The sequence below is a fragment of the Dromaius novaehollandiae genome, chromosome 4, assembly GCF_036370855.1.
Source record: "Dromaius novaehollandiae isolate bDroNov1 chromosome 4, bDroNov1.hap1, whole genome shotgun sequence".
Taxonomy (NCBI): Eukaryota; Metazoa; Chordata; class Aves; order Casuariiformes; family Dromaiidae; genus Dromaius; species Dromaius novaehollandiae.
In genome coordinates, this window is record NC_088101.1 from 47622673 (window position 1) to 47645790 (window position 23118).

Below are 23118 nucleotides of genomic sequence, written 5' to 3' on the forward strand. Positions count from 1 at the left end.
TTTCCACAGCCCTGCCTGCCCATCTTTACAACATCAGATTAAAAGCAGACGCTGTTGGGGGACAATGAAGTGCTCAACCTCATCAGCTTTCAGCTCCTTCATCCTTCACTGTGAAGTGGATTCCAGTGTTTTTCTGTCAGTTCCATTTTTGAAAAACTGCTTTCACTGCTTTTACAAGAAAATGCTGTTGTGCCTCTGGTGCAGGCAAGGAAAAATCTAATTTCATTATAGTTAAGTGTCTGCCTTCCCATTACCCTCCATAATAGTGTAACATAGTAAATTATAGAGCTTTAATAAATAGCAAGGATGCTTCTAGGAGCACATTTCCAGAATCCCAGGTAGCTACATATCTGCCTCTTCAGCCATCATCTTCTGTTGCCTTCTCATAACCTAATAATAATGTTCTTGAAATTGTTGACCAGTTTTTTGTAGCAATGGCATGAAGCTACACAGGATCCAGTCTTCCTCCTTGTCAGTGTGTAACCATTCCAGGCTTCTGCATTAATCCCCAAAGACAGAAATAAATGGAATATTAAAAGTACCTTTTGTCCCCATTTCCTTGCTGCTTGGGTTTGAAGCATTGTGTGTATACAAGGGTACAGCGGGGGCAGTGGCTGGCAGTACTACTGAAGGGCTGATCAAAGGGATAATATTCGTCCGCATCCTCTGCGCCATGGCAGATCACAGGCCGTATCATTAACTGTGTGTCTCATTCACTTAGCAAAGTGTGAGGGCGCTGTCTGCTTGAATCAGAATCACTGTGTGTATGTTCACGGGAGCCTGAAGAAAAGGCTGATCCCATCAGTGTGCGAAGCAGCAGCATTGTAAAAAATTTTGCTGAAGAACCAGGAGCAGGTTGTTGTAACTGTGCCTCCGCTTATTTAAAATCTTTGTAACAGAAGCATTCTGGAAATGGCCTTCACTAATCGTTCAGACTGATCTGGCATGGACGCGGTGGGGCGAACAAAGAATAGGACCCATCAAAACTCCTGTTAATGTTTACTTGCCTTGCTTTAATATTAACTCTTCCCATTTACCCACTAAATTCTTCACTGTCACACAAATAAAGGTTTGGCCTGAAATACCGCAGGAGAGCCAGCAAAGAAGGCTTCTGTTTTGTTTGGAATTTGTAGTGGTGATTGTAACGTGACTGCCTTTTGTGTCTTTTTCAAAGTTTTCCAGTTGTTGCAAATACGCATACCCTGCTATGTAGTGATACATAGCATAGTTAATAGGATGGCCTCATTTTCTCACCTGGCAGCCATAAAAAGACCCAAGCAGCTGTTTTACCAGCCTCTGTGGCGTGTGTATGGCACAGGAGGCGATGTAGGCAGGGTAGACGCAACCCTGCTGGTCCTGCCCATATGTGGTGACACTGTGGTAAGCAGTGCTGCCAGGGCGCTCTACGTTCCTGCTGTTTTGAAGTTCACTGCAAGATGTGAGCAGTGAAAAAACCAACCAACCAAAGAAAAAAAACCCTGCTGTTCCTGGAGCAGTTTGTAATCTCCAGATGTGAAGTCATTTTTACACATAAGTGCAAAACTAGTTTTCTGGGCTGTGGTGCCTTTAAGTCTACTTTTATCTGGAAGAAGTTCATTCTGTTTTAGAGTTCTAGTAATCAGAATAACTTGGGAGTGTATGACCTTTTAGCAGCAGACTGCTAACCAGTTGGATTTCTTATCATAATTTGTCTAGGGATCTCTACTGGGAGGAAAAGATCTGAATATAGGGAATGTTTTGGAAATAAAAAAAATCTGTGGTTGGAGCAATAGCTCTGTCTTAAGCTGCATCATATAATATCTTTAATAAATTTAAAAACATAATCATTGAGTTTAAACTTAGGTTATGATGCTATACTGGGCATATGTAAATAGCTAAAGTAAAAGCCCTGGAAAAGGAAGCTGGTTGTCTGTTGTATACCTCTACATCTAAAGGGGGGAAGATAGCATTGTAATTGGATAGTAATTCTGTTGAACTACTGCTCCTGTACATCCTGAAAGAACATCCTTGAAAGTAGTGCTGGAATTTAATGAACCATTGTTACTCCCTAATGCTTGGGAGGCAGCGGCGGAGTTACTGTGCAACCAGGATAGAGAGCCTATAGGTATACTGCTGGTCATGTTTATATTTGAAAATAGAAGTTCAATCTCAAATGAGATGTCAATTTAGCAAAGTCTCACTTGTGCTAGACACAGATTTCCTTGTTGTCTTGAACAGATTTTTCCTGTTTAAAAATGAGTGCTGAGTGTAGAGTATTGGCATAGCCTTCAAATTCCAGCCTCATGTTTCATAATATGCCAGGGGGAAAGAGATGACAGGAGGAGGTGCGTTGTACCTCCAGCTGAATGGTACCATCCTTCTTCATAATCAAAATGATTGGATTTTCACAAGAACCAGAAACAGGGTGGCTTCTGAGACTTCTGAAATTATTTGTCTATGCAAAGCACTGCTTATCTGTTTGAATTTTGACCTTGTGTTAACTTAAAATGCAGAATCTAATATAGTTTTTTATCCTGACAAGTTGAGAAAGATTGTATCTTCTCTTTAAAAGAAATGTATTTTTTTTCCTCTGTAGTTTCAGACATTCTTCATACTGAATCTTTCCAAAAACCAGGAGGGCTAATGTAAGTTCCTGTTTTAGGGACAGCTGGTAATATTTTGCCTCAGATAGATTTTCAGTCTTGCACTCAATTTTCAAAAATGATATTTTAACAGAGGACAACTCTGAATACAAGTGATAGCCATCACTATAAAAAGGTATTGTAAATTGACAAAGTCGTATCAAATTTTACTGGATTTTTACTGGAGAGGATTTTTTTTTTTGCTTTTTTTTTTTTTTTTTTTTTTGCTTTTTTTACTCACTTCTTACTAATAGGCTGCAGTGGGGTTTGGGTTTTTTTTTTTTTTTTTTTTTTTTCCCAGTCAAGCTGTACATCTTCAAGATCCCTGGCTTCTTATGACATGAACATGGCTCAGTAGATGTAGTGCTCTTAGTTCCTCTCTTTTCCCAGTACAGCACTCAGGCCTGAATCTTCTAAGACTGCTTCTGTATTGGGCTCATCTCTTTAGCAAGAATTGCATAGTAAGACTTGCAGCATGATATTCCAGCTGTTCTTTTGCACCTCAGCTTTATCCTTTTGAACACCTGTGACGGTAGGACACTTCCAGTAAGCTTCATTTTCTTTTTGGTTCAGGATGATCATTTCTACCAGTTCACCTCCTTAGTTTGAGTCCTATAGATCTCCTCTAGCAATAATAGATCTCCCTTGGATTATGGGAGATCACAGATGGGGAGCCTTCTCTTTGGAGTCTTCCATCTCTGCCCAGCTGACTCACCCCCACAGTTTCATTAATTTTCTAGATATGGGAGGGAAGGCTGAATGGGCCTTGTCATCGTTACTCTTATAAAGGCTCATCACTCTTTGACAGTATGATTTTTCAATGAAGTTTAGGCATCCGAATGAAAGAGAGTAGGCCATATGCTAAGAAAAATATGCAAAGAAGCCATGTGATGAAATCACAGGGAAAATTTTTATAAAATGAACCTCAAGCACTTTTAGATTTTTCTTTACGGATGACTCTGTGGTTGTATAATGAAGAAAGGAGTTTTATTTCCCCCCAAAATGTGAGAATAAAATATAAAATGTAATTATATAGGGTCTTGTGTGTTAATTCTAAGTAACGCAACTTGGCTGCTACACACTGCAGCACAATGATGTTTGAATACAATTTGAAGTGATGGATTATGTAAAAATAAGGTTGATGTCTTTTTTTTCTTTTTCATACTTCTGAAAATATTTGCTTAAATGCCAAAGCAACATTTATATTTTTTAAGCTTAGAGAAAGTGAGGTGAATATAATGCTGACTTGTAAGTTTCATGAGATTAAGCTAGCTGATGATTGTATAGCACTTTCATAATCTCCATGAAAAGTCCTGTAAAGAATACAAATTTTTATCAAATTTTTATCAATTCTATTGGTCATGGGAAACCCTTTGCCACAACTGGCATCAGAATGAGATGTTATTGCAATCTTAGTAGAGAGATTGTTGATTATGGAGGGATGCAGGCTATGAAAGTATGAGTCAAAGTAATTAAGCCCTGATCTCCATCCTGCACAATAGCGCAGGCTAAAACTAGGCTAAAAAGTGGCAGAGAGTCAGGAAAAGCTTATGCAACTTTGGTCTGTCACAACTACTGGGTTTTGTTCTTCAGGACTGTCACATTAGCATCTTTCACAATTTTGAGCTGCCCAAGTAAGATGCTATTTTAAGCTAAGACATAACAGAACTCTGCTAATTTTCATTGCAGTTCTACTGTAGAAAACATTGTCAACAATGAAGAGAAAGACTGAATTTTAATACAACTGCTGAAAAAGCAAGATATTTATCATTGCAAAGTTAGTCATTTTGTGCTAGCCTGTGGAAAAGCGGTCTTTTAGACTGAATATTTTAGAGATTCTTTTGAACTAAATCAAGAGAATGTTTAGCACAGAAACAAATGTGGGGTGAAATTTTAGTGCTATGCCTCTTAAAGGACAAATATCTCACAAATGAGTTATCATCTATAAAATACTGTTTGAGATGGCAGTGAGTAGAAATATATAAATCATGCATACATGTATGCATGTATATTTTGCAGGCAGGATAGAGACAGCATGCTCCAATATTAAAATATAATGGATTTGCAAACAACTCATCAGAAAGGTATAGGGGAAGGAAAATTAGCATGAAAATATCCTACCTGCTTAATAGTGATGGTAAGATTATATAACAATTTAACTAGGAAATGCAGATTACTGAAACCAACTAGAAAATTCAGGAGTCTGCACAGTAGAATACAGCTATACAGACTGGAATTTGCCCAGGAGTACCTTCAGTTTGCTTTGTGAAAGTTGTTGGGGTATCTTATTATAAATGATCAGCACTGCAAGGTTATATGCATAAGAGAAGAAAAAATGAGTTGGTAATTTGCAATGTACTATGATGAGCACTTTGAATGTACATTGAATGAACTAGCAAGATGATGTGCAAGGGAAGGGATTTATTAGCGGAACAACTTCAGGATAGACCCTTATCTTACACAGTTGATCTGCCACATGACAGTCCATTGATTTGTGCGTGTTTTAGGATACTGTTTCTAGACGTTCTAGGGAGATACCATATAGACATCAGGGATACAGTCATTTTCAAAACATACTTGATTATTTGTTACAGTCAGAGCCAAAAATTCATCAGATAAGGGGAAGAATTGTTCAAAGGTCTGTACTTTTGTTATTAGGAGAAAAGATTAAGTTTTGTAATTTAATGTCACAGATGCGGGTTTAACTTTTTTGATTTTGATAATTTCATAAACAAGGTAATTACCCATTTTATGATAAGAGAGATTAAAATGATAAGAGGAATGATATATTACAGAAATATTTAATATAAAAATTACATTTTAAAATAGAATTTTTAAATATCTCTGGTTAAAAAATTCAGTATATAAGAGATTTCTCTTTTTAATTTACTTCTTGAAAAATTCACTAAGGGATGTCACAGTCTAATCCACATTTTGTATCGGCTGACTTTAACTTGTAATTCCATGTATAGTTAGTGAGTCTGTGCAGTACTTCTCATGTGGAAGTTTTTTACACACAAAGTTTAGTAACCTTAGCCTTTTCAGGCTGGTGGTTTCGGATACTTTGTCTTTTGAAATCTATGACTAGGAATCTTTTACAACTTCCCACTGTAGTTACTCACCTAATATTATGCTACAGTAACTCAAATCTGATTGTTTAAGTGTCTGAGTAGGATGTTGCTTGAAAAATGACTTCTACAAACATAGCTTTGTACTTGACATTTCTATATGGAAGCCAGGAAACAAGAGATGAATTCTTCTCCTTTGGGCTCAGTGCAGTTCTTATCTGTGTGAGTGATACTATTGACTACAAAAAAACTTTTCATATCAGTAATGATGGTGGAGTTAGACTGTTGTCTTCATGTTTTGGAGACAATCTAAGGCCTGTTCAGCAGTAACTGTGCATGGAATGGAATACATACTCTGTGCCAAACAGTCAGGTTCACACGGCATATGGCTCTTCCCACTCCAATAAAAACCAGAAAACCATTCTTTTTTGCCCCCTCTTTCTGCAAAGCATCAAGTGTGAGCATGTGTTGTGGAGTAAGAATGAATAGAGCAATATTACATGAAAAATCAATTTTTTAAAAAAGTAAATGTGAGAAATTTGCATCTGCTGCTGTTCCAGTCACTTGTTTGCTAGTTTTGCTAATTGTAATAAATATTCTGAACTTTCCTGAACTAGTGTCTAAATAACAAGGAGTTTCATTACTCAGCATTATAACTGGAAAAATCTATAGATTAAGTGTAATTTGTGAGCATCTGCCAATTATTTCTCAATTTGAAGTCTCTGTTTTTTTCATCTTGTATCTGACTCACCTGCTGAGGGGATTACCTTTTTCATGGTTTGTTCACTGTGTCAAGGGGAATGCTTATGAAAGATACTGTACCTAAGAGAATTAGCAAAAACCTGCATTTCCGCAGTGATTTCTGGGACTTCATTTCTTCAGTAAAGATTTAGTTATAAGCATTCTTCATGCAAGTCCATCTTTATAAATGGACATTGCGCTTTGATTATTTAGAACCTGAAGTCACAAGGGGCATGTTGTAATCAGATTTACTTTGGTAGGAGCTGAAAATGTATTGTAGTAGTCGGAATCCCAAGGGGAAGGTTTCTAATAAAAACTCCACTGAATTTATTCATATGTGGAGAGAACAGTCAATATCTAAGGTATGAAATGTCAAAAGAAGTAAAAATATATTAGCAGTCAGTGTATGTTATAGAGCATGGCCTTGCTAGTTAGATTATTTCATCTTTGTTTCACAAAGCCACTATGTGCTTTCAAAAATGTAATCTCTAAAGGAAAATAGAATTAGTCTGTTAAAAACAGTTTCCTAGTCGTGAAAATGGAGAGTTTAATATAAGATGTAATATAAACTTAGACAAGTAAATATCTATCTCACATACAAAACAAACTTCTCTAACGTAAGTGAAAGGGAAAATATCTATGATGTTTTTCATTATCATGTATGTAGAGGAGAGAATCATTTTCTAACATTCAGGCGTATGGGGCTTCTCTGCCATTCAGATAGTGGCAGAGGCCACCTACCTGTCTGCTTGCTATATTATCTTCTGCCCTGCCCTGACTGGAAGGCAGCTTTATCAAAAGTGACAAGGTAGCAAAAATATGGCAGAATATTGTTCCATTAACTTGATGTCCTGTTTAATAAACTTCTAATTTACATGTAGATTCCTACAATACTTACCTGTCCTGAGTTCACTAACAAATCCTCAATCAATAGCAAAGGATGAAGTTTCTATTTGCCAGCCAGTTCTTTAGAGATGGTACCATCTGCTTCCATAGCCACAAACAAATCATCAATAGTAATTCAAAATAAAAATGCCCCCAGATCAGATAATGTTCCCTCAGGGGTTGCAGTGTTACAAAGCACATCACATAGGATCTCATTTCATGTTTGTTCTCCCACAAGGAAGTGTGACACTGGCAGAAGGACAACCAAACCTCTTTTTTCTAGCAGAAATTACATATCTTTTCTGTTGCTGACCAGCCATCAACAGAAACGCCTCTTAGCCCCTTGCTCCAAAACTCACAGGGCAAGTGTTGAGCTGAATTGTTTGGCCTGAACTTTCTTCAGCCTAAATCCTCCTTCCTGTTCAGTGTTAGCCCCATCGTATCCCTCTTCCACTGCAACTTCAAGGAATCAGTGAGCAGCATTTAAATCTTGAGAGCTGCCAATGTATTTACCACATTAGAGACATGGTCTTCCTGGTAGTGAAAATAACTCATAGTTTCTAGTACAAAAATTCCTGTTTATACATTTAAAATGCACTTTTTGTAAACATTTTCCAATGTTAATTTTAAATATCCCACTTGTTTGCTGTATTATCTGTGGGACGAGGTGAGTTAGAGCAATTCAAGTAAATTCCACATGTCTTTATGTGACACTTGCCAGGGAACATAGCAAACTATTTGCCTATGAGGTAAATTACCAATGTGAGACAAAGTTTAAGAGTTTTAAATGCCACTGTAGAAGAGCAGATGTTTAACTCTCAACAACTAACACTGCTCTGTAGCCATTCACTATCACCTTTCTGCCTTCCTCTAACCAGCACCTATGGGACTGAAATGAATTGACAAGTTTTGCTCACTTTGAAAATTCATTTTCATAAGTGGGTTACTTTTATGTGGAATACAGAAATTGCATTAAGTACTTTTGCATGTTTTGAGTCCTTTTAGTGTTACATGGCTTTATTTAGTAATAAACAGAATTTGTTTAAAGAAAAAAATATTTATGCATGCGAGTGTCTACCATGCCTCACACAGCCTGTTTGGGGAGATAAGGGTAGATGTTGCTTGTGTGCAATATATTTTGTGTGCTCCTTCCATAGCTTTAGGACTGTGGGAGCCAGACAGCTATGTTCACACGCACACGCAGACACACACACACACACTAGCATCTTCATTATTGTTAGTCCATGGCCACTGTCAGTCTTTTCACTTTTTCAAGCATGGCATGATGGTGCCTGTCATTCATAGTATGCTTTATGCCTTCTTCAGGTCTCCTGTTATGGCTGGAGGACTCTTTGCTGTTAATCGAAAGTGGTTTTGGGAGCTGGGAGGCTATGATCCAGGATTAGAAATATGGGGAGGAGAGCAGTATGAAATCTCCTTTAAGGTAAGTCATGAAGTCACTTTATACGATAATTCCTTACTTGTTTGGTACAAGATGCTGTTTTACTTGTGTGGAGTTTCATTTCTGAAATGCTTTGTGATCATGAGGCTTTTATTCATACTGGTTTTTGTCTTTTAACTAAAACTAATTCAGTACAATACTACTTTGCTTCTTAAACAATTTTCTGCTAATTTCTGAGAGCTATGCCATTAACATATGCTCCTGAGACCATAGAAAAGTCACACTGAGTCAGTTTTCTCTGACAGTCTGGTAGCTTGCCACCGTCAGGAGAAGGGAGTTTTACCTCATTCCATCTTCATTCCATCCCCATTCAAGTCTTGTCTCCACTTACCTTGCATCAGCTTTGCATTTATTTTTTGCTATATTTTACACTGCATTTATTAAGCAGATTCAGCTCAGCCAACAAAAAACTAATACAGAAAAAATATATATTTTGCCCAAGTCAACACATTTGATCATCTCTGGGAAGAGGCTTCCTTCGAGCTGGTTCAGGGAAATGGGTGGAAATGAAAAGAGAAAGTCATTGGAAGGAGGAGTCCTTTTGATAATAATGAATCACTAGATCCACTTAGCTGCTTTGAGCTGTATTCTACAGTCCAGATTTTCAAAATGAGATGATTTTTTAATTGCATTTGGATAATTGCAATGAGAAAATATATAGCTCAGGTTATGTACAACCAGCCACGGTATTTACGGTATATATATTCTCTATGTAGCTGTGTGTGTATCCAAATGAGTTATTTTGCTTTTACATGCTGAGTTGACAGTCTTGTTGCTTTCCACATGTGTAATAGGTATTTGTATTAATTTGATAAGGATTAATGTGCCTAATTTTGAAAATTTAGTTTATTATGTTCTAGTGTACCCAAAGAATTAAGAACTTTACTTGATGATTTCTACATGCAAAAACTTTCAATTAGTTGATAGAATTTCAGGAAATAAATGCACTGAGTCAAACATATTTTGATAAAACTTGGATCTGAAATTAGAATTCACATTTAGCTTCAGGATCTTTCCAACCTACTTCTAAACTCCTACAGTGTCAGCCTCAGTAAATAAATTTAGTATGTCAGCCATGAATAATATTATACATCTAGCTGCATCCATGTTTCAACTCTGATTAAAACAATAGAGTTGAGGCCATACTGTTGGATGAAACATACAACATGATCCTACGCTGGACTGCCAGGCTGTCTTTATGGGAGTTATCAAGAACAGCAAAATGGTTTGTATTAACTGTGCTACTCTCATGTTTCTTTGGATCACTTCTATACCACAGCAGAATAAAGTTGGAAGGCAGGGGAAACCCAATAGACAGACAGCAAGTTTAGAATATATTGATTTACCTTCTATATATTTAGGTTGTTTCTGTCACTTGTAACTGTCACAACTGTCTCTGATAGGTCGCCTAAGATGTTATTAGCCTAGTTCCTATATTCCTTTATTTGTCATCACAAAGAATATAATGGGAATGCAGTCCAGTCCTCTTTGTATAGAAACCATGGTAACAGCACTGGAAGTTGAGATGCTAGATTGCCCCAGCCTGCTTTGCTCAAGTGATGGATTTTTTTGGAGGCAGCTGTGTCACACTGGGTCTCATTTCAGTCATATATCCTGATTCTTCTCATTAGTATATATTGCCCTTGGAGTCCCTGTCTTTTCTTGTTACTATTAAAAGAAAAAAAAATCTTTAAAAAAGATATTGTATCATTTGCCCAGTAGGAATAACAACTTTCTATTGGAAGAACTTCAACAGCTCTAACTTTTATAAAGAAGGCCGCTGTTTTCTTTGGAATGACAAATAAATGGGGGGGAAAATGGTAGTGGAGAGAGCGAGTAACAGAAAGAGCCTTTTATCATATCAGAATCACTAACTGCTCAGGAAAGGTTTCTGGTTCAACAGTTTCTGCATCAAGAGATATCATTTCAGTTGTCTTAAAATTTCTGTAAATGAGGTAAAATGAACCAAACAGGTTAATTTACAGGCTTTATTCAAAAAACTTGGGAAGATGTTGGACTTCCCATCTCTCTGTTTATTCACCAAGTGTATGAAAAAGCCAGAAGATCAACCTGTGTGAGACCCAGGTTCAGTTTGCTCTTCTGCTTGAGTGAGTCTGAAACTATATCTTACTTTTCCTTAGAGTGTCCACCTCTACAGCCTGTGGGAATGGGATAGGAGGGGTGCCCTATGTTTATGCCACGTCTCTCATTAATGTTATTTTGTTTGGCAAATAATTACGTATTATTTGGAGTATCTTGCATCAAGAACATTTCTAACCAGCAGCTACTTAGCCATTGTCACTTGTTTCTTCTTTGACTCAATTAATTCTTAAATATTTTGTAAAATCATGACTGGTTTTCATTAAGAAGTCGCAAAAGGAAATTGATTTGAAATGTCCCATAATTGTGAGAAGTTTGTATTTAGAGGACTGTTTTAGGCTGATCTTTAAATTCAGGAATAGCTACAATGTTCCTTCTACGTTCTTCATATAACATCTTGTTTTTAACTTTGAGATCTGTTTGTATGAAAGCAGCTATATAAATGTAAATAAGTAAATGATCTAGCTACTATAAAAGGAGATCTTGCTGATGACATGACCTTCCCAGTATCGGACTTGTGATTCTTGTGGTTATTTCAAATACAGTGATGTAATTAGGGAATGTATGCCAGGTGAGAGCTGTCGTGTGCTCACTGAAATGGGATAGTGTCTGGTTCATCTTTAGCTGACTGCACGGCTCTGTGAGAGAGAGTGAGGAGTGTTCACACATCATTTTTGGTCCTCTTCACTCAGTGATGAATTTTAAACTCCACTTCATGATCAATGAGCTACTGTTCACTGTAGTGATCTGTCTGCTTAACATGATAGCAGTCGGCCCAGATTTCTCTAGAACAGACAAGCTGTGACATGTGTCTTTAATTATTGCTGCTGTTTGCCTGACCCTAATGTTTTAAGCGCAGACATAACCTTGCAGGTATGCTAAAGAAGAACTTTGACAAATATATACGTCAAATATTTTGGTTATATATCCAAATTCACTAGTGGCAGACATGAAACAATGCTAAAGAAACAGTATAGGTCATGTTGGGTATTCCCTGGCCTAATTTTATTTGGAGAAGGATTTCCTTGATGCTGGAATGAAACTTTGCTCCACAGAAATGCTTACACACCTATTAAGAAAAAGCATCTTCTCAACCCAAAGTCTCTGCACTATTGTATGAGGGACATCCACAGTCATCCCCACAACTCAAGACTTGCTGCAAAGCAGGTGGAATGCCACGAGCACGGTGTGGGCCTAGAGAAAGAGAGAAACTGGATCTTTTAAAGTATGATGGCTAAACTGTGCTGGTCAGGACTCGATAAAATAGTCTGCCTGAAGTCCTCTGATATCAGTTTCTTCATCATGAACTTGATATCAGCTGCTCTGCCCTGCTCACTGTAACCTTCTACTGCACTTTGCCTACCCCAGAAACGCAACACAGAGGTCGGTGCTGAGTCACGGAGTCACCACGCACGCTCAAAGGAATCACTAGCACTAACAAAGCAATACTGCTTTATGAGTTCAAGATGATACGACAGAGTTCAAGGACTGATTAAAAAAGTAAAATTAGTGATGGAAAGAAAGAAAAAAGCTGCAGGAGGGATGTGTCTAAATTTATAGAATGATATGATGGGAACAGAAAACCTCATGTAGGGGCAGGAGTGCCCCACCGGACATGCTGGTTCAGGTCTCAACTGGGGCAGGCACACATGTGCCGGGTGGTTGATCCAAACCGCAGGGCAGGCAGTTGCCTGGGGAACTGGGCAACAGCTGCTGACAAGAAGAGGCTGAACCAGATTTAGAAAAGGTGCTCAGGCTAAGAAGCCTAGAAGGAAAGTGTCAGTCTCTACTTCTCACTGGCTGTGACCTAGGAGTGACAGACGCCAGGCCTGAACATAGAGCGCTGTCCTAACCAAACATCCTTTTCCATGGTGGGGGTTGCATTATCTTATTACAGAGGGCCAGATGGTGAATGGTGTGAGAAAAACGTGTTTGGGAGGTGGGGGACAGTTCTAGGAAAAAAATATATACTACAGGGAGTGAATCTGCAGTGAAACAAAATTCACTGTAGCCTAAGTCAGTAAGTTTCCCCCAAATACAGTATGTTTTATAATATTGCTGTGATGTTTGGAATTGTGTCATTGCATGACAGGTAAAAGATTCAGTATGACCTTGTTATTCATGAAAGTACTCCTCAGCTTATATTCCAGGTACTGACTTGTTAGGAACATGAAGGGTTAAAAAAAAGGCCATATTTTTAAAGTTTGCTTGACCTTTCTTTCCTCAGCTGCAAAACCCAATGTTTTTTGTTGTTGTTGTTCATTTTGTGCTTGGTAACATTGCTGCAAAGGATTTCAGCAAGCACAGAGGTGGTTGTCATGTTGATTAACTGCTATTTCCAAATCAGAGCACTCGCATGTACATTCATTGGATGGTGAGGCAGCCACAGCCTGTGTCTCAAAACATGAACTCTTCAGAAAATAGTTTCTTAGACTCATTTTTACGTAAGAAATAATATACAGTATTTTATTTTTCTGGCAGCATAGACCTTGGGATCAATTTTTTAATTAAAAAGATACATGATATCCTGCTGATACTCTTCAGCATGCACTAAACTTGTGAAAGCTGGCAAAGTGCTAGAAGTGACCTGATGAATAGCTTCTCTTCTCAATTACTGAGGAAGCCACTATTTAGGAAGTCCTAAATACATGTGTTAGAAAGACACTGTTAATGTAGTAATCTCCAAAAGACAGAGAGGTGAAAGATAAGAAGCATGTTTCCTGTGTTTGCTGAAGACTCTACATTCTTTAGGAATGTCTTAACATTAAACATCTTAAATCATACCTTGATGAAAATACTAGAGGTGATATCCTAGCCTCTTTGAAGTTAGTGTCCTCTGTCTAGGACTGTTTTGTCCTTACACATGTTGAAACATCTTCCAGATTCTCCTCATCCCTGTCTTCCAATGCACACCTCCACGTCCCTTTCTTTACCACCATCGTCATTATTAATTCCCACCACTGCTGGCAATCTTGGTGGGAGATGGAGAGTAGGAGGACATTAGGGAGTTGTTAGTGTAGCTCTAATCTATACCAAAGTATTGACAAGCAGGGAATGTTACCACCTTCCTCAGTATTTTAGAGGTGCCAGTCAGTGTTGCTGAAATATCCACAGTCATCAGTTTTCAGTTTACACAGTGCTGTTCCAATATTGCTCTCATGAAATCCCACTGCACCACAAGTAAATGTTTTACTGTTTGTGACCCCATTGACTACAGATTTTGCAGTAATTGATTCTGTTTTTAGATTTTTTTCCTGCATTTAGCTGAACATTGTCACTACATGGAAAAGTTTACAGTGAAGTATTCTGCCTTCTCCTTTTCTACAACTGTCAAATCTGGTCTTTTGGCTTATATTTCAGGAAGTACAACTGAAAAATCCCTTAATGATTTTATATTCTTATTTTCCACAGGTTTTTCAGCCCCATTACGATAATACATCTCTCCTGTGGATAGTCTTTACTTCTTACAGATGCTCAGTGCACCATGCTGACAGCTTTGCCTGACATACTTTATATTCCTCTACCACCAGTTTACTGTTTGTCTTTTTCCATCCATTTTAGTGTCTCTTGCTGTTCTGTCTTGTTCCCGACCCTCAGCAGCAGTATATTTTTCAATTAGTTTTGAAGCCTGATCCAAGATCCATTCAGTCCCTCCTCAATCTTTTACATAGTTCGCTATATGTTTATATTCCTGTTCCACAGCAACACATCCTCCACTGCTCAGAAATCTAGTCTCTTACTGCAGCAATTATGATTACGATGTAGCATATGGATTGCAGTCTCACTCTAGTGTGCACTGTATTTACATTTTACAGACGGTCCTAGGGCTGGATTACTCACAAACTAAATAGGTAAAGCAGATAAAAAACAGTAGAAAGTAGCATTCAATTTTAATGACAAAGTGAAGTGCAAAGAGGGTGATTTTGCCAAAAAATCCCACAAGAGCTGTACAGCAGGGCCAGAAAATGCATCTGTGACATCAAAGCTCCAGCCGAGAACAAAACCTGCTTAATCTCTTTTAAAGTTTGCCTTAGTGCTTGCCATTTGCTTTCAACCATCTCTATAAAGTGTTTTGCAACATTCTGTTGGAAGGAGCTATATGAGGATAAATTGTGATACAGTACCTAGTCAACACAGAAACTACTCTTCTTTTGGTATTTGCAAACTGAAGTTTTGTTGTTTTGTTTTTGTTGTTGTTTTTTTTATACCCTGGCTGCAGAGCAGATTCCTTGCTTTTGTGAAGAAGAAGACATTAGCAATCCTGAGTTTCATTGCTTGCTTGTTAGATGAACAGAGGCATCAGCGTCATGATACCATTTCACCACATCCCACACCACCTGAATTCCTTTCATGGTACGCTGGAGATCTGTAATATTTAACACAGAAGTCATTCTCCAATTTCTTGCATTTAGCTCAGCTGACATAAAAATGCACATTTTAAAGACAAGTTTGCCAGAATTGATCTTCCCAGGAAAATATAAAAATGCCTTTAAAATCATTCTGAAGCTGAAAGATAAACAGGAACAGCTGCTAAATGTCCTTCAAGGCAACCCAGGACTCATTTCAATTACCCTACACTGTGCACCTCAGCTGCAGCACAGCATTTTCAAGTTTTATATCTATCAAATATAGGACCAATACAAAGTGTTATTTCCTCCCACTTGTTATTGCCTCAGCATGTCTGACAGGTTTTTTTCTAATGCCTTTTCTCCTTTTATTTTTTTTTATTCGCATCCTACTGCATTAGAGGAAATGCTATATATGTCTACTTTAGCACTCATTGTCTGAGTTAAAGTAACACTGGCCTATATATATGTTTCTCCTTTGTTGTCTTTTAAATGTGTTCTGTGGCTGACCTTCCTCTGAGTCAAACTGCTATGCTGTCCACTCTTCAAGGGCTGAGAAACCGCGTGTAATCACTTCAATATCTTCTCTAGCCTTTGAAATAACACCTTCCTTTAAAAATAGTGATGAATACTAAATACGTATCTGCAGTTTCATCAGTGCACTGGGCTATTTGCAGACAGCAACACAGAAGAGATTTCCACTAGAAGGAGGTCAAAAATGATGCAACACACAAAGTATTGGCAGAAAGGGGAATGAATTTTTTTAAAAGGTGGCATTACTTGCCTTATTTTAACATTATAATTTTTGTAATTTTCAGTATGTTTATGAACATGTTTTCCAGTGAATTAGTTGACATGAGATTAAACAGGTGAGGATTTCAGGTTTTCTTTAGGAAGTAAATTTTACAAAATGTTTTCAGAAAGAAAAATCATGTCTACATGACAGAGCAAGACTGCTCTAGGCTGTAATGAGCTATTTTGGCATGGAGGCAGGGCATTCACTTGGGCCTCCATTTCAAAATCACTGGTAAATTTGTTCCCTGAGAACGACTGTGTTTGCTAAAATACCAAACAGGATATCCTCACAGCAGAAATACCTATTAAAATACTCTTGATTCTGTCAACATATATGCTTCCATTTGGCAGAGTGATGCCCAGGACAGGCACCTTTCATGCCCTGTGCTGCTGGAATGCAAAATTTGTCTCCTCATCTGACATGTTAGCATGCACCAAAAGCATCCAGATAGAGGTCCTATGCCTTAGGTAAGAGGTAACTAATCCTGCGTGGGGAGGTAGTAAGTAACAGCTTCCCAGAGTAGCACCTGACTCAGCTGCACCTCACTGTGCAAGTGTTTCTGTGACTACAGGACAAAGCCAAACACACGAGTTTACTCCAGCTTTGGTGGTTTCAAACCTTCTTTGAAAGTTTACACTAGCATACTTAGTTTTGTGCTGCAATGCAGTATAGGTCCTCAAACAGTCAATCACCAGCTCTCAGTTGGATGCTATGGCTAACAACTAATAGCCTATAAGGTCTTACACCTAAAGGGCCCATAAGAAGCAACTTCCTAAATTGCTTTCCAACTCAAAACTTCAGTCTAAAACCCCTGTTTTCTCTATTCGTAGTATGAATAGTGCAGTAAGTCTCAGGTGCTTGCATGTTGCCTTCAGCAACTGCTATGAGTCACACTCAAGCACTGGGGCATCCCATAACACAGCGTTCAGTGTCTGCATGTTCTGATTACTAAAGTTTACTCACCAGCTCACAGCTGTACTGCCATGACCAGACAGAAATACCCTGTATCACAATCAGGCAAGCTCATATTTGCACAGTGGAAGAGTCTTGTCCATTTTCACTATTGCTTAATCATGCCCTACCATAAAATTAAGAATTTCATGCTTCTGCGGTTTCAGAAATTCAGCAGCTACAGCTAGCTGGCAGGCGGGACAGAAGAGAGTGAGAAATGTGTGGTAAAAGAGTGTGGAGATGGACATCGTCTGTTCTCCAGAGGCTTCATAGAAAATGTCAAGTATTTGTGATCACATCATATTTTCTGATACCTTTTGTTGAGGATCTGGTTTCTGTTGTTTTTATTGGTTGATGTTGAGCAGATCACCTTTTGGGTGAATTCCTTCCTGTAAATCATTGGTAAAACTTTCAGTTGCCTGTGTACTGTTCTGCTTTAGCCTCAGTCCCAAACGTATTTCACTATCACTCATATATACAGAATGCACCAAATGCAGAGAAAACCCCTTTGTATAGGGAATGGGTACACCTAAGTTCTCTTCCAAATTAATGGAGATATTTCATATATGCCTTTTTACCTCTGATGCAATATGTATTTAAATACATCTTCTACTCTTTGTGTGTTTGTTGTTATCTCAAGAACATTCAAAAAAGATGTTTGAGGTATGCTACTGACACATCTATTCAATATCACAATATTTGGGGTGAGTGGGTCATGATACTGGTGACTCAAGAGGGTGCTGAGATACATATTCTAATTGCCATGTTAGACTTCAGTGGCTTCGTATCACCAAAGCATACAAAATCATGCCCGTAGGTGTTGCTGGCATGATTTCCATAGTTCCTCTGACATGACATGCAACCTTGCTTTCACATATACTTGTTAAGACTAGTCACACTAAAAGTTGTGAAGAATTCCTTACTTGCTACCCATCATCATACAGCTTGATTTTTAGAGCTGCCAAGTGCTTGCAGCTCCCAGAAATTTTCGGTAGAATCTTGGTTGTTCAAACCTTAAGCATCAAAGAAATATACTCCAGTCAAAGAAATATATTCCAGATGATTCCATTTGTTTAAATATTAAAAGTATTAATGATAAAACCTCATGGCATGCCATTCTTTTTCTATCTACATGAATTTGATCAGCAGGAAATTGATTTATTTTGTTCCTTTTTTCTTTAGGAAAATGAAGAACATCTTCATACTTGAGCTCCATATTCACTATTCAGTAGCCAAGTGTTTTAGAATATCTCTGTTTTTACTTTTGATTTACTCCTATATGTTTTGAACAATCTTTCCATATATATTGAACAGTTTTTTGTCTTTGACACGAAGATATCTTGGTTGCAATGCAGGAGGGCTGTTGGTTAACCTATTAAATAGGTTTTATGATTTTGTTTTGAATGTCTGCTGCTTTTGCAAAGTGAGTTCCCAGGTAGCAAAGAACAGTCTGCCACATTATCTAATCCCAGCTATAGACTACGCACAGAGAGCTACCACTATGACTCTAAGGAGTGAGTACAGAATGGTGTGTGGTTTTCACGTATCCCATTATTTAGAATGCCTTTTTGCCTCATTTATTTCCAGGAATCATTCTTTCATTTGTTTTCTGTTTCCTTTTCAGGTGTGGATGTGTGGAGGTGGCATGTTTGATGTTCCATGTTCTAGAGTTGGGCATATCTACAGGAAGTATGTCCCTTATAAAGTTCCCTCTGGAACCAGCCTAGCACGAGTGAGTAACTGGGTCTTGCTAGCTCGCATTTTCATTCATCATCAGTCTCTTAATTCCCTGTGAACTAGTTTCTGCATCTAACAGTAAAACTTTAAAAAGTAAAATGAATGTTTCTTTATTTTTCTGGAATAGGATGTGCAATTGCTGCAGTTATGCTGCCTTCCAGAGATAACATTTCCAAGAATAAAATGACAGCATAAAAATGCAGGGTTAGAGATTTCAGCACAGAAGTGTATTTTATACTGATTCAAAAGAACGTGGGAATAACCTTAGGCTTATGGTTCCTGAATTGCGTAGTGTTGTCAGTCATAGTTTTTACAAGCAACACAAATCTGAATATTCATTTTCTCATCAGTCAGCAAAACAGGCAGAACCTTGCAAAAGGAATGTTTTTTGAGGCAAAAGAACTGAGTAACAGTGATCTGAGTGACTGTCTAATTATTGTATAAAACCTTGTTATGGAATACAGCCAACTTGGTACTGTGTGACTGAGAAATTACGAGACCTCCAGACATTTCTCAGAGACTGATGAACACATTTATATCCATGAGGGGTTTTTTTTGCTCAAAAGAAAATGTTCTTTAACTTTCTGGAGCTGTTCATGGGTTGGCAAAAGATAGAAAACAAAGGGCACAGATTTAGCTTCCAGGTGGATACTAGTATTTATTCATTCTTGATTTTAATCTTTTCAGAGGATTTTTTAAAGTAAAATGACATTAATATTAAAGTCAGCATATTGCCATAGGCTAATATTTTATGAATCATATTTTTCTTAATAATAAAAATGTGATAGGAATAAAAAAATAAATTTCTTGCTTTAAGGGGTAGATATTCTTGGTTTCGTCACTGTGGGACAAGGCTTGCTGTAATAATTCCGCAGCACAAGAAAGAGGAAAGTGGTATTGTGTGCTGAGAGAGAGAAGAGGTTTTGCTTTAAAAGAACATCCGTGCAGACAGTGGGACATATGATACAGTAATGGGATTAGTGTTGTTGTTAATGTTAGTGACAGGAGGTGTTTTGACTAAATTGTGAAATCAAAATCTTCACCTAATATAGTTATATGTAGTCTTTTAAATTTCTCATCCAGATTCCTGCATTGGTTGAAATAACTTGCTTCATTCATGGAATTCCCCCAGCAAAAAGCACATATAACTTGAAATAAGAAATCCAAATCTCAGTCTCTGTTTTTCCCCATTAGAGAACAAAGTATCTTATTAGAGAATATGCTGTCTTGTGCATTACCAGTAGGAGCAAAATACAAACATTTCTTTTTAGGCTATTAGCATCTCGTACTGTTCAACAGTGAACTAGCTTTCATGGAAGAACTGTGAGAACCTACAGCCATCAGTTACCTCCCAGCCTCCACATACTTTATTTATTTTAGCTTGCTTTCTAAAAATCACTTGCGAGGTATTACAACAAAAGTTTTCCCTATTATAAGAATGAAATCTCTGCCCATGCACAGACCGACTGTCCTGTACCTTAGGGGAAAAGAGCTAGTGTGCTGATAGGGCAGGTCTTATCTTTCTTGTTCAAGTAATGGATCATTTTTCTGTGTTGCTGGGGTCTAAAACGTAGCTGATGCTTAGGGAAATTTCTGGTATATATTTTACATTGTTTGAAAGAGGATTTGAACTTTTTTCTAGTAGGTTATTCTAAAACAAAATGTTGCTCTTAAGATGTGTTGCTTCAACAGTGCCAAAAGCACAAGATTATATCTTCTGTCTGTTTTAGTGTTTGTGGCTGTCATCATAACTCCATAAGCCAAGGAGGAGATTTTGGTCACAGAACCATAAAAGTCTATGTGTAACTTTAAGCCTAAAAACATTCTCTTTCTCTGATCCAAGCCCTAAAAGAAAAAGCAAGGACATATTCATCTTCAATGAATAGACAGTCCCTTTGATAAAGACTGCTTCTGGTTCTGAATAAGCTGACCCAAATGGAGCTGTTAGCCAAAATAATACTATGGCAGTATACACATAAGTGGCCTGGATTTTGCAACTATATTTGGGTTATCCTTGAAATATTGCATTGTATCCTCCAAAAATTATATTCTAGCCCTTATGTGAACTTTATCTTAAACTCTCCTCCAGTTCAGCAATATAATGAGTAACATACTTGAGAATATCTGAGAGTATTATCTGTGTTTGTTGAAAGCAATAGTTTGAATACAATTTCAGTTCCACAGAACTTTTTCCTCAATCCTTTTGCATCCTCTGCTGTATGAAGGACGATGCTGGAGATACAGTGCGCAGAGGAATGGGCCCCAGGAAGCCCAGCGGCAGCTCTATAAATGATCGTGGTAGCCCCTTTATTAGTCAAGGGAGAATTTCCCCTGGTGCAGACACTACATTAGAGTCACAGATTTCCTCATCCTGTCCCTCAAAAAATTAGCACGAGGGATGCGGAGACTGGAGTTAGGAAGAAGATGGAGCTTCTAGACAATTTCAGGTGTAGTCCAATGGAGATCATGGCACGGATGTCGTTCAAGCTGTTTCAACCACTGATATGCTTTAGTCAACTCATGGGGTTGCCCATAATAAATATTGCTTAAAGTGATCATTTTACTGTCGCTTCCCTTGGGATTTCACCTGTCTACGTCTTATACTGGCAAGGTGCAACACAATTTCAGCTAGCTACATAATCCTTGACCAATCTAGATAACTTTTTGAAGAGCTGCGTCCAGGCGTGAGGATCACATATGCTTTATAAAGCAAGAGATTTCAAGCCTGCTCAGCCTCCCATATCACTAAATAACCATTACTGTACCACACACATTAACATGTATCATGACATCGATTTTCTGTGTCCTTATTATCGTATTTCTTACTTTCTCATCTGCCACCCATGACCTGCAAGGCCCAGACATATTTTTTGCTGACACACCATAAATTGAAAAACATCCATGTATAAAATGCTCTGCCAGTAAAACTGTTCAGTGGTACAGAACGAAAGTAAAGCAAACTGAAAAAATCCAGAGTAGATTTATAAAACAGACCATGAGAAAAAAAAGGAGATACAGCTGAAAAAATTTCTGGAGATGTCTCAGGATGTTGCTGCTTGCCAAATGCAGTCAATGCCCAATTTACAGGTAATTGCACCTAAAGCAAGATTAATGAGCATAAAGATGTCAACAGTCATTCTATATTGTAATGTGGAAGCACCACATAATTATCATTCATTCCCAACCTGTCAACCTCTGCACAAAACTGCAGCTACTAATAACTATTTTGGTCTGTTCGTTTTTGGTAAAACATATATATAAAGAGTGAGTCCCCAAATCTTAAAATCCTATGCAAGATGCTGCCCCATTAAGTTCTGATTTGTTTTACTGGATTATTTTAGTAGCTTTGGTATTTTTGAGAGATGCTTCATTTCTTAGAATTCTAGCTCTGCCATTTTGTCTTAGTTATCTAAAAAAATAGACTTTAAAATATGACCAGCAATTTCTTACAGGTATATCCCAGTTTATTGTTTATTTAGCTCCCTATTTGGAGGGATTTTTTTTCTATTCATGATTCTGTAAACATCATAAGAAGTCTATCAATAAAAGCTCATTGTTCCATAGGATATGCAGAGGTAAACTCAGAATTTCGATATATGTCTACAGAAATTTCTTTCATTTACAGGTATTTTGCACAGATTTTTAGCATTTGCTACAGAGCATTAGCGTGTTAGCCCTTTCTGAAGACAGGGAAGGGCAAACCCAGTGAAGTTCACATTTGGATGCTAACCCAGCAGCATGGTGAATCCTAATCTTAACTTGAATTCCTCCCTGCACTCCAGGACTTGGGATCCCGGAGCACAGTGATCCTCTGACCCAGCAGGCACAAGCATGGTGACGCTTGCCTCATTGCACTGTGTCGCTGAATGGGAACTTGCAAGAGTTTGGGTACAGGAATTCAGCTGATAAAGGTGGGTTCAGATTCCCACCTGAACCATTTGCTCAGCCTTTTCCTGTGGCTTCAAAAGGGATCTTTGAATAAAATTACTGTAGCTGCACCATATGGTGCTATGACCACATTTGCATTTTTGACAGAGCTTTCTTCAATATTAAGACTGCTTATTATTTTTTTCCAGCTGCAAGTGGTGTTTGGATTTTCTTAAAACAGCACTTGGACATTTCTCTTTTCAGTTTCCAGCCAAGTTACACAGCCAAGGAGAATCAGTTAGGTAAAGTAAGTTCAGAAGACTCTTGTTTTCTAGTGACCACAAAAGAAACTGATAGATGTGGCATGCTGTTAAAGGGGCAGTGCTGGTACTTTTGCAATCACCCTTTCAGCACGAAAGGCTGTAGCACAAGTTCAGTTATGATTCAGCAGTCATGATAAGCAACTGAAACATCAGCTTGGAATAAGCAAATTATTTATGAATCAAGCAAGAATTACCTTCTTGCAACAGCACAGTTTTAAGGT

At 37.9% G+C, this 23118-nt stretch overlaps 1 protein-coding gene across 6 annotated transcripts in view; it reads left to right on the top strand.

Annotated features, from left to right (window-relative positions):
- The window catches only part of GALNTL6 (polypeptide N-acetylgalactosaminyltransferase like 6), a 512820-nt gene that overhangs the window by 448425 nt on the left and 41277 nt on the right, over positions 1-23118 (top strand). For all 6 annotated transcript variants that reach the window (XM_064510969.1, XM_064510967.1, XM_064510971.1 and 3 more), the window contains 2 exons: positions 8642-8759; positions 18595-18702. In XM_064510969.1, the coding sequence (XP_064367039.1) occupies positions 8642-8759; positions 18595-18702 (226 nt within the window). The remainder of the gene's footprint in view (positions 1-8641; positions 8760-18594; positions 18703-23118) is intronic.